Here is an 18,353-nt window from a genome sequence, read left to right as displayed (position 1 = left end):
GAAGATCCCACATGCCATGGAGCAACTAAGCCCGGGAGCCACAACTAGTGAGCCTGTGTGCCACAACTACTGAAGCCCGCAAGCCTAGAGCCTGTGCTCTGCAACAAGAGAAGCCACTCAATGAGAAGCCTGCACACCGCAACGAAGAGTAGTCTCCAGTCGCCACAAGAAGAGAAAGCCCGCACGCAGCAACAAAGACCCAACACAGCCATAAATAAATAAGTAAATAGATAATAAATAAATAAAATAAAAAAGAAACATTGGCCTTAAACAATAAATTAAAGCAGATGGACTTAATAGACATTGATAGAACATTCCATCCACAAACAGCAGACTACACATTCTTTTCAAGTGCACATGAAACATTCTCCAGGATAGATCACGTGCTAGGCCACAAAACAAGTCTCAATATATTTAAGAAGATTGGAATCCTATCAGTCATATTTTCCAACCACAATGGTATGAAACTAGAAATCAGTTACAGGAAGAAAACTGGAAAAAATACAGACAGATGGAAACTAAACCACATGCTACTAAAAAGCCAATGGATCACTGAGGAAATTAAAGATGAAATTTTAAAAATTCTGTGAGATGAATGAAAATAGAAACACAACTTTCCGAAATCTATGGGACACAGCAAAAGCTGTTCTAAGAGGGAAGTTCATAGCAATTCAGGCCTACCTCAAGAAACAAGAAAAATCTCAAATAAAGAACCCAACTTTATACCTAAAGGAATTAGAAAAAGAACAAACAAAGGCCACAGTTAGTAGAATGAAAGAAATAATAGAGATCAGAGCAGAAATAAATGAAAGAGACTGAAAAAACAAAACAATAGAAAAATTCAGCAAATCTAAGAGCTCTCTTTTGAAAAGATAAACAAAATTGATAAACCTTTAGCCAGACTCATTGAGAAAAATAGAGAGCCCAAGTAAAATCAGAAATGAAGAAAAAGAAGTTATAATCAATAACACAGAAATACAAACAATCATAAGACAATATTATGAACAACTATATGCCAACAAATTGGACAACCTAGAAGAAATGGATAAATTTCTGGAAACATATAGTCTTCCAAGAAGAGGGAATGCTTTCAAATGCATTCTATGAAGCCAGCATTACACTGATATCAAAATCAAAGACACTACCAAAAAAAAAATTATGGGCCAATATCCCTGATGAACACAGTCACAAAAATCCTCAACAAAGTATTAGCAAACCAAATTCAATGATACATTAAAAGAATCATACATCATGATCAAGTGAGATTTATTCCAGGGACAATAGGATGGTTCAATATCCACAAATCAATCAATGGGGAAAAGATAGTCTCTCCAGTAAGTGGTGTTGGGAAAACTGAACAGCTACATGTAAAAGAATGAAACTAGACCATTTTCTCACACCATATACAAAAATAAGCTCAAATTGGATTAAAGACATAAATATAAGACCTGAAACCATAAAACTCCCATGAAAACATAGGCAGTACATTCTTTGACATTGGTCTTAACAATATTTTTTTGGATCTGATTTCTCAGGCCAGGGCAACAAAAGCAAAAATAAACAAATGAGACCACATCAAATTGAAAACCTTTTGCACAGCGAAGGAAATCATCAACAAAATGAAAAGACAGCATATTGAAAGGGAGAATATATTTGCAAATGATACGTCTAAAAAGAGGTTAACAGTAAATATCCAAAATATACAAAGAATTCATACAACTCAATATATAAAAAAAAATCTGATTTAAAAATGGGCAAAGGACCTGAATTGGCAGTTTTCCAAAGAAAACATGCAGATTGTCAACAGACACATGAAAAGATACTTAACATCACTAATCATCAGGGAAATGCAAATCAAAACCACAATGAAACATCACCTAACACCTTTCAGAATGGCTATTATCGAAAAGAGAACAAATAACAAGTGTTGGTGAGGATGTGGTAAAAAGGGAACCCTAATGCACTTTTGGTGGGAATGTAAATTGGTATAGCCGGTGTGGAAAATAATATGGAGGGTCCTCAAAAAATTAAATATAGAACTACCGTATGATTCAGCAATTCCACTCCTGGGTATTTATCTGAAGAAAATGAAAACACTAATTCAAAAAGATATATGCACTGCAATGTTCATTGCAGCATTATTTACAATAGCCAAGGTATGGAAGCAACCTAAGCGTTCACTGATAGATGAATGGATAAAGAAGATGTGGTATATTATACACAATGGAATATTAGCCATAAAAAGAATGAAATCTTGCCATATGCAACAGCATGCATGGACTTACAGGGTATTATGCTAAGTGAAATAAGTTAGAGAAAGTCAAATACTGAACATTTTCACTTATATGTGGCACCTAAAAAACAAACAAAAAAGTATAATAAAACAGAAAAAAACAGAAACAGACTCACAGATACAGAGAACAAACTTGTGGCTGCCAGAAGGGAGGAGTGTGCAGGGATGGGCAAAATAGGTGAAGGGGATTAAGAGGTACAAACTACCACTTAAAAAATAAAAGTCACAGGGATAAATGTCCAGCACAAGTAGTATGGTCAATAATATTGTAATAACTTCGTATGGTGTATAATCTATAAAAATATTGAGTCACTATGTTGTACACCTGAAGTTAATATAATATGGTAGTATTATTTTTAAAAAAGAAAATAAATAAATGCTTGTATTACAAACAAAAAGAAAAAAGAAAAAGTGTTGATATCTCCAACTATAATTGTGGATTTCTTTCATTTCTACCAATTTTTGCTTTATGTATTTTGAAGTTCTGTTATTAACTGCATAAATATTTAGGTTTCTTATGTCCTCTTGATGAATTGATGCATTTATCATTGCAAAATATACCTCTTTATTCTTGATAATATCCCTTGTTTTGAAGTCTATTTTGTCTGTTATTAATATAGCCACTCTAGCTTTCTTTTGATTAGTGTTTTTTTGGTATATCTTCTTCCATCCTTTAACTTTTAAAAACATTTTTTTTCTTTTCCTGCTTTTTCTTTTTCTACTTTTGTTTTCTTCCAGTTTTATTGAGATATAATTGACACACAGCACTGTGTAAGTTTAAAGTGTATAGCATAATGATTTGACTTACGTATGTCATGAAATGATTATCACAATAAGTTCAGTGAACATCCATAATCTCATACAAAATTACAGAATACAAAAATACGCATACAAAATTAAAGAAATAGAAAAACATAATTTTCCTTGCCATGAGAATGCTTAGGATTTACCTTCTTAATAACTTTCACGTGTAACGTACAGCAGTGTTTATTATATTTATCATGTTGTACCTTACATACCTTACATACCTAGTACTTATTTTTATTATAACTGGAAATTTGCACCTTTTGACTGTCTTCGTCCAATTCCCTCTGCCCCCACCCCCCACTTCTGGTAACCACAAATCTGATCTTTTTTCTATGAGTTTGTTTGTTTTTGGAGTATAACTGACCTACAACATTATGTTAGTTCCTGTTATACAACATGTGATATTTCTATACATTTCAAAATGATCACCATGGTAAGTCTAGTTTTGATCTGTCACCATACAATGATATTACAAAATTATTTACTACATTCTCCACAAAGTACATTTCATACCCATGACATTTATTTTGCAACTAGAAGTTTGTACTTCTTAATCTCCCTCATCTATTTCTTTCCTCTCCCCACCTCCCTCCCCTCTGGCAACCTCCTATTTGTTCTCTGTATCTATATCTCTGTTTCGTTGTTTGTTCACTTGTTTTATTTTTTAGATTTCACATATAAGTGAAATCATGAAGTATTTGTCTTTCTCTGACTTTTTTCACTTAGCATAATACACTCTATATCCATCCTGTTGTCACAAATGGCAAGATTTCATTCCATTTTTTTAACTTTTAAAGTATCAATGTCTTTATATTTAAAGTGAGCTTCTTGTGGACAGCATATAGTTGGATCTTGCTTTTTATCCAATCTGACAATTTCTGCTTTATGGTGTATTTATGGCCCCTTCCTCCGTCTTCAAAGTCAGGGAGAGAGAGAGAAAAGCAAGAGTCAAGTCTATTATTCCTCATAAGATTGTTCCATTTCAGTAGGATCTCTTCTCTGGACCAAGGTGAGTTCAAGGGATAGTTATTAGGCATAAAGCATAGACACTGTGGGACCCAGAAGAATTTTTGAAGAACTGTAGTGATATTCTTCTGCTTTCCTAAAGTCTTGTAGTGGGGAGAGCCCAAGTAAGTTATAAAGTACCAACTGGAGAGGGGAAAGAGAGAGCGATTGGACTGTTATGATATAGCTCAGATGTGGCTGGTTTAAGAAAGAAAAAATTGGGGTTGGGGGTGGGAGTAGATGTAAGGAGGCAGCACAGTTCAAAGGAGAGCCCATAGGTTTGAGTCAAAATATCCTGAACATAAGACCAGGCTCTATACTTCTTGGTCATAAGACTGAGAAATACAATTAATGTCTTGGTTTATAAATATGTGAAATGGAGGCAATATCTACCCTTTGTGATGGTTTGTGTAAGTGTTTTCTAGCCAAAAAAACAAAAAACAAAAAGCCTCCAAATAATGGTTCTATTTTAGGGAGAACACATTAAATGTCAACTCTGAACCTTCCTGACTGGGGATGGGGGAGGAAGGGTTGCTGGGGGTGGTACAAGGGATTTTGGCCTTTATGCTATATAATCCAAACTTTTGATGTTTAACAAGATGTCAGTATATAAATGTAGTGGGGATCAGGCTACTCTTGATATCAGGGTACAAACTCCTTCCAGAATCTGATAAAAGCCATGAACTCTTTCCAGAAAATGGCCCCCACAAAAATCTAGGGAGGTTTTTTTTAATTGACGTAGAGTTGATTTAGAACATATTAGTTCAGGTGTACAACATAGGCATTCAATATTTTTTATAGATACTCCATTTAAAGTTATTACAAAATAATGGCTATATTTCCCTGTGCTGTAAAATATATCTCTGCTGCTTATTTATTTTATACATAGTAGATTGTATCTCTTAATCTCATATTGGTATCCCCTACTGGTAAGGGAAAGAGTCAATAGACCCTTTGAACTCTGCTCATGGATCCCAATTTTAAGGATACTGACTTATACCAGTAAATATAAGGAGAATAAAAATCTAGTTTACCTGTATAAAAATAATTCACCTATGGTTAGACAAATAACTTATATTTCCATACCATGTGGTACAGTACCTATTTTGTCTATAATTATGTCAGATTGACTTTGCTATAAGTTTGATTTCGTATAAAACTAAACTGTTGGTACAGGCTCCACCTTTATCATTTGTTGTTCATGTGGCACAGTGTTGCCTATTCACAACTTAAAAAGAAAAAATTAGAGTGGCTTTTCTCTTAAAAGCTAATATTCTGCCTCCGTGGTTTCACCTGTTGAAATAATTATTTCCCAGATTGGCAACTGTGTGCTTTTATAGAATAAATTGGTAGGTAAGAGGTCGTGAAGCAGAGTGGAAGGTGTTCAGGCTTCAAAAGACAGACCTGGGCTGGAATCTCAGCTCCTTCACCACTTACTAGAGTTCAACCTTCAAGCTCTGGCCTTCAATAACTTCATTGATTAAATGAGAATAACAAATACCTACTTAAGGGGTTTCTAGGAGGATTAAGGACAATACAAACAAAGCGCCCAGGCTGTATCAGATCTTAAATAAATAGGGCTATTGTTACGGTGAGTCCTTAGTGTTACACAACAGCAGCTTTATTGCTTAGGGCTCCCAATGCCATATAATGAAACTGGCATGAGATTCTTGAGTTCAGGGGACTATTGCCTACCCTGTTGAGGAAGCAGCACATGTCAAAGGCTGAAAATTGTTGACATCCCCAAGGTGTCAGGGAGCTAGACTCAAGGTTATGGTGTGTCCTGCCTTTGGCAGTCCAGTGAAGCACGTCTTCATAATGGCATTTTGTTGACTTTTCCCAAGGCCAGTGAGGTATCTAAGGTGGCTTAAAAATCCGGAAATAACACACGCAGGGGAAAAACCAGTGCAATAATGACATCTTTTCCTTCCTTACTGTTAGCTTCCTTGTTTCTTCTTTCTCTGGTTCAGTGAATGCCAACACAAGGATTAATAAATCTTGACACTTTTTTGCCTTCTTCCAAGAATATATTTTCATGTCTGAGTAACCGTCATCACCTCCCCTGACTCCTTTGGGAAGAATGGGTGCATTGTGTGAGTCACGTCCACCGATCAGGAGGCCAAAGTTTCCCAGGATTCAGTGGAAGGCTGTGTCGTGTGGTGGAAAAAGTAGTAGTTGAGAACTCAGGACGCTTGGGTTTGGTGTCCATCACCATTTTCTGTCTGAATCTGTATAAAAGGGGCCTATAGCGCTGCTTTAGTTCCCTCATTTGTAAAGTGCATCAAGGCTGGCCTTGGCTGTGAGCGAGCTTTTTTCCCACTCAGGATTAGCGGCAAACCCTCAGATCCCCCAGCCGAAGCGTGCGCTTGCACCAACTGGCCTGGGCCTGCAACGGGCGGGGCTCTGCAGCGCCGCGTAGGGAACCGGGTTCCCGCCTCCCTAACCCAGCGTTTCCGTTGCCAGGGGAACTGGGGGCGGCGCGCTTTCCGGCGCAGTCGCGCGCAGCGCAGCTGTCATGGCGGAGACCGTCTGGCGCACTGACACCGGAGAGGCCGTGTATCGCTCTTGGGACCCCGTGCGCAACCTCCGCCTCCGGTAGTCGCATCACCCCAGAGCCCCGTGCTTTTATGCTGTCAGATAATTAGAGCCTGAACTTCACTTCTTGTTTGCTGGGACCCCCACTTGCGTTTGCAGTCCTGACCGCTGACACCTCGTCTCCCCGCGTCTCCCTCACTACCCGGCACCCTCTTCACTCACAGCTTCCAGACCCACCCTTTCAGGACCCTGCCCCTCCCAAGTTTCTCGAGGCCCTGTGTCTCCAGTACACTCTCCCATCGTCTTCTTCTTAGGGCCCCGTGCCCCACTCACATCCCCTCTGTCGCCTACACCCCGCCACATTCTTGGTAGCCGTACCCTCTTCTGAGTTTTGTTTCCCCATCTTTGCTCTGCGTTCATCTCCTGGTTGAGTGTTTTGTAACGAGTATTTTGGGCTTCTCTTTTCCTGGCAGAGTCCACCTGCAAAGGATCACATCAAGCAACTACCTCCATTACCAGCCTGCTGCCCAGCCCGGGAAGGACCTCATAGACTTGGCCACTTTCAGGCCTCACCCATCCGCCAGTGGGTGAATGGTGGTGATGTGGCCGCTTGGGGATCTGGGGAAGGACCTAGGGCGGAGGTTACCTCTTAAGACAGAGTAGACCCAGGTCTATAGTCTGACAAAAGGTATAGAGAGGTTGGGTTTATTGTCCAAGGTCACAGGGCTGGTAAATGTTGAAGCCAGGATTTGATCCCAGGCAATTTTAACTACTACATTATGTTGTGTAAAATTGAATAAGGCTTGATTCCTGCCATCAAGATGCTGATCCGAACTGTGGTCAAATGTAGGGAAATAGCAAATACCATACTTTAGATATGTTATAAATTTGCCTGTCAACCTAAATACCATTTGTGGCATTTTTTTTCTGAGAGAAAATATCGCTCCAAGCTTGAAACATACAACTAAACACATTTTAAAACAGCTTAAAAATTGGGGTCTGCTTGGAAAATGTACATATTAACACCATCTGTGATCTAGCAGTTTTTCCTTATCTGGGAAGCCAGAAAAGTGAGGAAGAGAGGACAGTGTGTTTGTGTTAGGTCACTGGTCTCTCTGCTTTTGTTGTTTCTGTTCAAAAATATTCCTGGGCAAGAGTGTGAGCTGGCAGGTTGTGAAGCATGTGTCTTTGAAAAAGACATACTCAGCTAGGAGTGTGTATATTAGATTTGGTTCTTTAAAAAAAAAAAATCAGTTATATGTCTTTCCTTTTCTCTCCTGATACTTGGTCTCTTAAGGTTATAGTGTTTGTGATTCTAGATATATGGCTTCAGGAATAGTGAAGATAAAAATGCCACAGTTCTTGGGGCTTCCCTGGTGGCACAGTGGTTGAGAATCTGCCTGCCAATGCTGGGGACACGGGTTCGAGCCCTGGTCTGGGAAGATCCCACATGCCACGGAGCAACTCGGCCCGTGAGCCACAACTACTGAGCCTGCGTGTCTGGAGCCTGTGCTCCGCAACAAGAGAGGCCGCGACAGTGAGAGGCCCGCGCACCGCGATGAAGAGTGGCCCCCGCTTGCCACAACTAGAGAAAGCCCTCGCACAGAAAACGAAGACCCAACACAGCCAAAAATAAATAAAATAAATTTAAAAAAAAAAGCCACAGTTCCTGTCTAGCAAATGTAGGCAATTGGGATTGAGGAAGAGCTATTCAGCCTATATCTAATAACTTTCAGCTCTTGACACTGAATTAGATCAAATAATTCCTGGAAAGCATGACTTCCTTTTATTCAAATCAGAGTAGTGATGAAGACTTCTTGGGTCCTAATCTTGGCTTCTGCACATATCCACAGCCTCTATAGAGTAAGTCTAGAGTGAGTGCTTCATAGATCAGTGAACTCCAACTGGTTTTGTGGCAAATATAAGAGCAGGGACTTTGGTTATAACCAACCACAGAGCAAGAAGTGGTGCTAGTTTGGCTCAAACATTTGACTCACTCTGTTGTCTTTGGAGGTGGACACCGCCCGGAGGTAGATGAAGAGGAGGAGGTCGTGATTGGATGGCAAGAGAAGCTCTTCAGCCAGGTGAGCCAGTGTCCCTTGTCTGCTCAGTCTGCCTCCCCCCGGTCCACCTCCACCTGACTAGTCACAGAGAAGGATTCTTGATGCATATTGCTGAACTGATTTCAGAAAGCTTATAACAGTTTATACTTTCCACGGTTGTGCTTATGGGGTCAATGGAATATAGTGCCTGCCACTGCCCAGTTTTATAATCCTGGGTAAGACACTTTTCATCTCTGGGCCACATACCAAAACAGCAGAATTACTGTTTTGGTATGTCAATTCTGTAATAGCAGAATTGAATTAGACTATCACTGTGGTTCCTTTCAGCTCTAACATTCGTTGGCTCTCCTGTCCTCCATTAGTTTAGATAAACGACAGTTGGCTATGAGAACATGTCAAATTGTATCAGCTCTATAGAACTAATTTGACCAAACTGTTATAGGAACAAAATTTGACATATTCTCAGTAGAACTCTGTTTCCTTGTGACCTCAGTTTGAAGTAGATCTGTACCAAAATGAAGCAGCCTGTCAGAGCCCTTTGGATCATCAGTACCGCCAAGAGATTCTGAAGCTGGAGCATTTGGATGGCAGGAAGAACCGACGAATCTTTACCTACACTGACTCTGATAGATACACCAATTTGGAGGAGGTAGCATTCTTTCCCAAGCACCGTAGCTCCCTTCACCTTTGTCTCCCTTAGCTTTCTGGCCTCTCTGTGTGTTAACTCAGAAACCTGTTAAGGGGACACAGAGCTTCTGGCAGCCAAGCTGGGGTAGGTGGGCACAGTCTGCAGGGGGTGTGGCTGCTGTTCCCTGCTCCCTCTGCTGGAGGGCCTGGGGGAGCCGGCAGTGTCTCTAATGATAGGCTTGCAGACCACAAACTGGGAGAAGCAGCCACTGGGTTTGACTTCCTCCGTGCATCATGAGATCAGACAGGTGGATGGAGTCTAGAACCATCTAGATAAAATTCATCATGGATTCAGCCAAAACTGAATATATGGGTTTGAAGAAGAATTCAGTACTGCGTAGGGAATGGCTTATATCCTCAATTTGCCTCTGACAGCACACCCTCCTGGACTTGTTTTACATTTTCTTCTGCATATTCTGTCTTCTTAGTGAGATTTTAAACTCCTTGAGGGAGGGGAGTGCCTATATTTTCTGATTTTTGTCTATGACCTTGTAGATCTCTGCAAGGAGCCAGGTGTTAAGTGAATGGTTTTGAAAGGTTGATGCTTATATCAGGAAAGCTGTGGGTTGGTAGCATATAAAATTTGGGTTGTCTGTTTTGGTAAAGAAAAGGAAATTACAGGTAGTGTTCAGTTACCCGTGGGAGGGTTTTCCACAGAATACTTATGTCACACTTCACACCTGCCAGCCACCTAGTGATGTCAACATCTGCCAGGCAGACTCACCAAACTTTTTGTTGGTATGTGTTTAGAGATGGCAGGCTCATTTTAAGATTAGCATAAATAAATTCATTTCTCAAGGATAATGTGCTGCTACAACCTTCGGGCAAACCAAGGCTTGGTTGGGCTCTTCTTTGGGCTGTTTGTGCCACTGCGCCCTCCGTCAGCGTGATTGTGAGGTTCAGGTTCTGTGTGAGGTTTCAGAAGGAAGACTTCCCTCCGGGTCCTTGGTCCCACATGGCCCTGAGCAGGCTTACACTGGGCTGCTCTGTTTTCCCAGCACTGTCAGAAAATGACCACCGCAGCCAGCGAAATGCCGTCATTCTTGGTCGAGCGAATGGCAAATGTCAGGCGGCGACGGCAGGACAGGCGAGGGATGTGAGTGCAAGTGTGTACAGGGCTGTGGCGGCCTCTGTGGTCCGTCCATGCCTGTGTTCTCGGTATGCCCACCACCTCGAGCGTCCCGTCCTGCAGCGGGCCTCCACCTTCGCGTGCTCCCCTGAGCTCCTCCTTCAGGCTCTTCGGGGGGTGCCAGGGAAGTGACCCTTCCTGTGGTGTCTCCCAGGGAGGGTGGCATCCTTAAGTCACGCATCGTCACCTGGGAACCCTCAGAAGAGTTCATCAGGAACAACCATGTCATCAACACCGCTCTTCAGACAATGTACATCATGGCGGACCTGGGGCCCTATGGAAAGTGAGTGAAGCTTCTTACTGCCCAGCTCAGACCTTCATTCTCTTCTCCTGTCACTAACCATCACTCTCCTGTTATAGTCATCCCAGGTATATGGGAGGGAGGGATTTTTTCCTTCTTCTTTTTCTTTGGAAGAGAGTATTTTACCGTGACAATTCTCACTCCAGCCTCTGTCCTCTCCCCTGATGTGTCCTGAATACCTCTTCCTCCTTCCCTGGAGGTGGGGCAGCAATCTTGAACCCTGGTGTTAATTCCCTGGTTTCTAGGCTTGGCTATAAGAAGTATGAACATGTCCTCTGTACTCTGAAGGTGGACAGTAATGGTGTGATCACAGTAAAACCTGACTTCACTGGCTCCAGAGGACCCTACAGGTGAGAAGAGGAAGAAAGGGATGGCGGAGACTGGCATTCCTTTCCTTGGCTTCACTTCTTGCCCCAAGTTGAGGAGATTCTCTGAAAGCCCTTCATCTGTTCTAACTTTTAAATTCCCAGCCAGTGGTTCATATTCTGTTCCAGGTCATAGACCCTTAGGACACTGGGCATCCTGTTCTCAGAAAATATGCACCTACACTGATTTGAAAGTGATACCTCTGTCAGTGTAGTTAAGTGAAAATAATGCTCTGTGCTGCTGCATGTAGGGACTAATCAAAACTGGGAGAGATGAACTAGCCAGGTCTTCTCCTCTGGGTTGACTGTTCCTCCTCTTACGTCTTAGAATAACGGAACTGTAAATCGGCTCATCCCTGGGCTGGGGCTGGAGGGCCCATCTCCTGTTTTCTGAGTTAGTCCCTTTGTGGCTTTGACCTTACAGAATCGAGACGGACGGGGAGAAGCAGGAGCTGTGGAAGTATACGATTGACAACGTGTCCTCCCTTGCACAGCCTGAGGAGGAGGAGCGGGAACAGCGTGTGTTCAAGGACGTAAGTGCTGGTTCATTCCGAGAACCAGAGAGCTGGGAGCTGAGGCCGCAGTTGAGGTTGGGTCAGCAGGTGCAAGGCCTTGCTCTTAGTGGCCTCCCCTGACTTGGGAAGCACTGCTGACATATCAGATATAAGGTTTCGATCCTATTATAAGATCATGATAATAATGGCCATTTATTTGAGCATTTACCATGCTCTGTGCTAGGCCCTGCACATACTTTATTTCATTTAGACTGTACCACAAGCCTCTGAGGTGAATATTTTTATTATTACCACTTTATAAATGAGGAAATGGAGATCAAGAAGCTAAGCAGTCTGCCCAGGGTCACGTAAGCGCGAGAGCCAGGTTGGTCCCAGACCAGGGGACTCCAGAGCCTCTGTGCTTCACTGTCAGATGTCAGTGTCTGGGATGCTTAGGCCTCCAGCTTTCTGCGGCATTTCCCACTCCTGCTGCTTTTCTCCCTCCCGTGCAGATCTGAACCCTGGTCTGGCTGGGGTCGCACCTTGAGTTTCAGTGTGGTTTGTTTCCTCAGCTCTATGGCCGGCACAAGGAGTATCTCAACAGCCTCGTGGGCACTGACTTTGAGACGGTGAGTAGCTGGGTTTCTGTAGCCAGAGCGTTCTGACTGCAACTGAGTGACAGTTCTCTCCTCAAGGTCCCAAAGACATACTCTTCAGTGGACAAAAGTAACAAATAACATTTAGAGTATAGTCCTTGTTATGTTTTTGAAGCGTTGCATATTGATATAGAAGTGTTAATGCATAGGAAAAGGTCTCAAAGGGCACACACCCTATGGGTGGCTTTCTCTGGGGAGGGGGTGGGATTGGGAAATGGTAGATGGCTATTGGGTGGTGAGAGGGACATGTCAGGAATGTTTACCTTTTATTCTCTAAACTTAGGTGGTTTTGAATTTTTATCAGTGGGAGTGCATTCATGTATTACTTTGTAATTAATTTTAAATAAATATAAAGATGAAAAGTGTCTTCCTTACACTTCATGTAGATATTTCTCCTAATGCCCCATAGAGAGGGAGGGGTGTCATTTCTGTTTGTCAAATAGTTTGGCTCTTAAAACAAAACAAAAGAGTTTAAGTCTTTACGGACTTAACTTTGTCTTCTCTTATTCCAGGAGTTCCATTTCTAGATCTGGAGACAAGGAGAGAGTTACCTGGTGGTCTCCCCCTCTCTCTCTAAAAAATTAACTTTCACTATTTTTGTGTTGTATTAGCAACAGATTTTCGGTGTTAAAAAGTTAGATAAGATAGATACACAAATAATTTAAAAAGGAAACTTCCTAGTTTCTTGACCTCCCTCTAGAGGGAGCAGGGGTCGCCAGCCTCTTGCTGTACGGCAGCAGGCAGCTGTGGATGCTTCTCTTGGCCATTCTTGTAAATTCCCCACACTTTGTTGCCTTACCCACCATTTAAATTAGGTGCTTTCCCCCTTACGTTGCACACTTTTAGAAATGAAGGAAACAGATTTGTGCAGAAGTGGCAGGTGGGGAGGAAGCGGGATTAGTCACACACCTGGATCTGACGTCCAGCGTCAGGTCCTCTGGGGATTTACGGGCGGGCTGGAGGAGAGGGTCGCTTCCCTCAGACCTCCTGATCTGTCCCCCCTTCTCTCTACCTCAGACGGTACCAGGTGCCCTCCGGCTCTTTGTAAATGGAGAGGTAGGTAAGTGTCTTACCAGGCAGAAGTCCCTTGATGCTTGGCAAGTGCCAGATTTAGCTGTGGAGTAATCCTCCCCGCCCTAGTAGAGGCCTTGGGTTGTCCGCAGCACTCGGGAGACTCAGGCATGTATCCTTCCTGGAAACGCAGAGAGTTCCTGGCCCGTGAGGGACTTGCTTCCACACGTGGGTGGGCCCTTCAGGACTGGGGCGGGTGTTAAGGGTGATAGGAGGATAAGCTGAAACAGTTTCCTGTTTTCTTAGTTTCAGCCCAAGGCTATGAGTTTGACAATCTTTACGTCCACTTCTTCGTGGAATTGCCGACTACTAGTAAGTAATATTCATAAGTCTCTCTTTTTACCCAGTCTGACAGTTTTCCAGAGGCATTCGGTCAGACTTCCTTCCCCACTCCTCCACTGAAATTGTTACTGTTCTTTTCAAGGTCATAGATCACTTCCAAGATGTGAAATCCTGTGGTGACGTCTCTGCCTTCACCCTACTTGGCCTCTCAGAAGCATTCACCACAGCTCACTTTCCTCACTGAAACTCTCCTCTTGGCTTCTGGCTCTGTGCTCCTCTCTTCTCTCTCATTGGTGGCTCAGCGGCCTTCTTGGCTGTTTCCTCATCTTCTGTTGATCTAAAACTATTAGAGTACCCAAGGCTGGGCCTGGCCTTCTGTGACTCTCTCTCCACGGTCTTTCTAGGTGGCCTCATACATCCTGTGGCTTCAGTACTGTTTGTATGTCTCAGACTCCCAGATTTCTCTCTCTAGCCTTAGCCTCTCCCCTGAACGCCACACTCATGTCCACTTACCTCTTTGTCGTTCCTGTTTAACGTGACCAAAAGCTTCTTGATTCCCCCTCTTGCCTCAAACCTGCCCTCACGGTCTTTCCCGTCTTAGCAGAATGGCAACGTCATCTACTTAGTTTCTGATACCGGAAACCTAAGAGACATCCTTGATTCCTCACTTTCCCTAGCTCCCTACCGCCATTCATTCTATCAGCAGTTCTTGTCAGTTCTGTCTCCAAAAGATGTCTTGAATCCTCTATTCTCTCGAGGACCCTGGGCCAAGCCACCGTCATCTCTTGCTTAGGCCAAAGCATTAGGTTTCTAATTTATCCTCTCGCTTCCTGTCTTGCTCCCTCTTACGTTTCATTTGCCACGTACACCACAGCCTAACTGAGCCTTTAAAATGTAAACCAGTTGTGTCTCTTTTGAACTTAAAGCCCCAACAGCTTCCCTTCCCACTTAGAGCAAAATCCAAACTCTATTCCCTGAACGAGCTGGCCCCTGCCTATCCCTCCCTTACAACATTGCAGTTGTAATTTCTGTTCTTGAACAGGCCAAGTTCATTCCCACCTCAGGGCCTTTTCAGGGCCATTTCCTTTGTCTGAAAGCTTTTGTGTCCTGTCTTTGCACGACTGGTTCTGCTTTAGTTTAGGTCTCAGCCTAAGTGTCACCTCTGAGTGGTGTTCCCTCACCACCCCGTCTAAATGAGCCTCCAAGCCACTCAGTGTCTTCACCCTGTTTTATTTTTACTTTAGCATTTATTACTACTTGATAGTGTTTTGTTGGTTGGTTTGTTGTCTATTCCCCCCTCCCACCCCCAACTGGAATGGTAGCCCCATGAGAGACAGGAAGCTTTTCTATCTGGTCACCAAGATGTCCCCAGTGATCGGTCATAGCACATAGCAGACACACAGTGAATGTGAAATGAATGATTGATTGCATGAATGAGTGAGTGAATGGAGAAAGGAACTTTGTCTTTTTCTCAACTGCTTGCCTTCCTCCCCGTTGACTTACTATATGTGGTCTTTGGTTTTCAGGCTGGTCAAGCCCAGCATTCCAGCAGCTCTCAGGAATAACACAGACCTGTGCCACCAAGTCCCTGGGAATGGTAGGGCAACGAGAAGGGGCACCTAGAAGGGAACAGGACTGCTCGGGGGAAGGCATCTGAAGATTATCAGGCTAACGTCCTGGGGAAGATTCCAGAGCTGGGTCCGGCCCTTCACTGTGGGCTCTGCAGGGATGCCTGGTCCAAGGGTTCTCTCTGCCTTTTTGAGAGTGGTAGCAGCTCGGGTTTGGGTGTCCCTTCACCTGTCAGCCTTTTATTTCCTACCTGGGGTGATAGTTTTTCTTTTTCCCTTGGGACGGTGACCTTGTCGTTGGCTACAGGGAAAACAGATTCCAAGTGGGCCCTTGTCCACCCCATGGCACTGAGTATAAAATAGCATTCCTCTTTTTTAGGATAACGTGGCTTACTTCTCCTACCCGTTCACGTTTGAGGCCTCCTTCCTCCACGAGGATGAATCTGCCGGTGAGTGGCCCGGCAGGTGCTCGGCCTTGGGGCTCCTCAGACAGGCCCTGTCCTGGTGAAGGCCCCCCCTGACCTGGCTGCTTCTCCCCCTTGGTGCAGGTGCTCTCCCGGCATGGCCTGTGCTCTACTGCGAGGTCCTCTCGCTGGACTTCTGGCAGAGGTGCCGCGTGGAAGGCTACGGGGCTGTGGTGCTGCCTGCCACCCCAGGTGACCTCTCATCCCTGCCCTTCCTGTGGCCCATGTGCCCTAGCTCCTAGAAACAAGACTAACACTTCAGAAGATTGGACCACTTCCTGTGAGGAGTAGGGATGATGGGGAATTAGAAGCACTTAACTTGCAAGATTCCTTGCTCCTTTTGAGGAAATGTTCCCCCTCTGTTAGAGACAGCTGGGTGAAATGACAGCTAACTGGGAAGTTGAGCAGCTCTGGGCTCTGCTTCCGGCTCCTCTGATCTGACTCGTGGCCTTGAGGGAGCAGCCACGCGGCAAGATGGGCTCTCGGTGGGTGTGTATCGAGTGGATCAGCGTTCCTTTTGAAATAATAGCCGCTGTCTTCTATTGTGCGCCAGGCAGTGTGCTAAGTGCTTCTCATTTAATTCTCCCCACCACTCTGTGAGGTGTAGGTGTTGTTATTAGATGAGGAGAATGGGGCTCAGAGAGGTTGAGAAACTTGTCCTGGTGCCCGGGTAATAACTGGCAGAGCTGAGATCTGAATTTCCATGGGATTGATTTTCAAGTGGGTACCCTAAACCATGATGATGACCTTCACCAGAGGTCAGACCATCACCAGACCAGGTGTTTTGGTGGTGGCGAGGCCCATGTCATTGCCGGGAAGTCAGCAAGGGACCACGTGCCGCTTCCGGCCCCATTCTCCTCTTCCTGCGCAGGCTCACACACCCTGACGGTCTCTACGTGGAGGCCCCTGGAGCTGGGCCCGGTGGCTGAGCTGAGGAGGGTTTTCATCGGCGGCTCTCTGGAGCTGGAGGACCTCTCCTACGTGCGGGTACCAGCAACCTTCAAGGTGACTTTCGTCTTTGGGGAGACTTCATGCTGGGAACTTATGTCCCTATCTCTTCTGGAATAGGTGGAATCTGGCTTAAGGCCTCTTAATTGTTCATTGCTTCATCATTGCTTAGTCCCTTCCTTCCTGTGGCTTAAGCGGGAAGTCTTGGCCACATCTTGCACCAGGTACAAACATCACTGCTATCCTAGGAGAGCTCTGGAAAATAGTACACTTAGAGGTCTCCCCTGGTCCCTGTTGGAATAACTGGCCCCTCCTTCCAGCCCATCCCTGAGTCCTCAGGAATCAGAGGATTGGCAGGCAGCTAATAAGACTGCTGATTCTCGAATGAGGTTGGAATGTTCCGTGATTTACAGTTGGGAGGTGATGGAATCTGGGTGTTGGGATGAAGTTTCCCCAACAGAACTGTTCTCCCCAAGAATGGGAATAAGAATGGGAGTGAGGCCACTGTGGCGCCTGGGGTCTAGGAACCAACAGAAGCCTGACGTTAACCGGATGCCGCAGGGGGAGCGTCTGAGCCGCTTTGGACTCTGCACGGAGACCACAGGCAGTGTCACCTTCCGCCTGCATTGTCTGCAGCAGTCCCGGTGAGTGGGCCTGGCCCCCCGCCTCGCGGCTCCTGACCCTGAGGGCTGCAAGAGCAGCCATGGCCATGTGGCGGGCTCCCCCGCAGGGCCTTCCTGGAGTCCAGTTCTCTCCGGAAGAGGCTGAGGAGCGTGTTGGACCGTCTGGAGGGATTCAGCCAGCAAAGTTCCATTCACGGTGTGCTAGGTAGGCTCCCCCCACCCAGTCCCAGCCACACCCCCCTCCAGCATCCGCGTGGGCCCCATTTGCCCCACACCATGGCAGCTGACTCCTGTGTCTGCTTCCCTCACAGAAGCCTTCCGTCGAGCCCGGCGCCGCATGCAGGAGGCCCGAGAAAGCCTTCCCCAGGACCTCGGGAGCCCCTCGGGGGCCACGGTCTCCTAGCTCGCTGCAGTCCTGGCCCGCCGTGCACGAGGACAAGACGAGTGATATCCAAGGCCTGGGCCCTCTTCGTCTTTCTGATTAGAGACCCCGCTGACCTGCTGAGAACCGGAAGAGCTGAGAATCCCGGGCTGGCCCCCCTGCCTGATCTTCAGCTGCTGGGTGGCAACAAAGCCAAAGACCCTGTGGCCCCCATATGGTCCCTGTCTTCATATGTCAGCCACTGCAAGTGACCATCGCAACAAGACAGGCTTTTTGGTTTGAGACCAGTTTTGGGGGGAAGCCCAAAGTTAGTTCTGTCCTCGACACAGCCTCCTTTCCGGCCTGTCTCACGGTCTCAGTGGCAGAGAGCAGCAGTACCTCCTGCTCCACACCTGCTTTACACATGGAGGCCTGAGAAAGAAGGCAGGCAAGAGAGATCTTACATTCCTGGCCCAGGAACCCAGCCTCCTCTTCCCAGGGTAGCTGCCCCTTCCTGCTGGGGGCTTGTTTCTGTAGTAAATGAAGGCTGAAGGCAGTGCCCAGTCCTTTCTGCTAGCTAGCTGTCATCTTTTATTGTGTTTTTTGTACATAAAAACTTTTTATACTGACTGACGTTCTGTGGGCTGGTTTTCTGCTCGGGTCGCTTGCATGGCCAAGGTATTCTCCTTAATGTCGGGGCC

The 18,353-nt window shown here is 45.1% G+C and overlaps 1 protein-coding gene across 1 annotated transcript; it reads left to right on the top strand.

Moving 5' to 3' along the window:
- Nucleotides 1-6,605: 6,605 nt before the first annotated feature.
- MKS1 (MKS transition zone complex subunit 1) lies at nucleotides 6,606-17,907 on the top strand. The gene is made up of 18 exons (XM_068531278.1): nucleotides 6,606-6,700; nucleotides 7,114-7,223; nucleotides 8,654-8,724; nucleotides 9,197-9,352; nucleotides 10,389-10,486; nucleotides 10,674-10,802; nucleotides 11,066-11,170; nucleotides 11,610-11,718; nucleotides 12,252-12,308; nucleotides 13,353-13,395; nucleotides 13,653-13,718; nucleotides 15,215-15,285; nucleotides 15,636-15,705; nucleotides 15,805-15,912; nucleotides 16,592-16,725; nucleotides 17,230-17,312; nucleotides 17,399-17,496; nucleotides 17,603-17,907. The coding sequence occupies exons 1-18, from the start codon at nucleotides 6,621-6,623 to the stop codon at nucleotides 17,692-17,694; spliced, it is 1,680 nt and encodes a 559-aa protein (XP_068387379.1). The 5' UTR covers nucleotides 6,606-6,620; the 3' UTR covers nucleotides 17,695-17,907.
- Nucleotides 17,908-18,353: the final 446 nt, after the last annotated feature.

The sequence above is a fragment of the Eschrichtius robustus genome, chromosome 20 (genome assembly GCF_028021215.1).
Source record: "Eschrichtius robustus isolate mEscRob2 chromosome 20, mEscRob2.pri, whole genome shotgun sequence".
Taxonomy (NCBI): Eukaryota; Metazoa; Chordata; class Mammalia; order Artiodactyla; family Eschrichtiidae; genus Eschrichtius; species Eschrichtius robustus.
The sequence above is the reverse complement of the archived record's forward strand: the minus strand, read 5'-3'. Positions and strand labels throughout refer to the sequence as shown.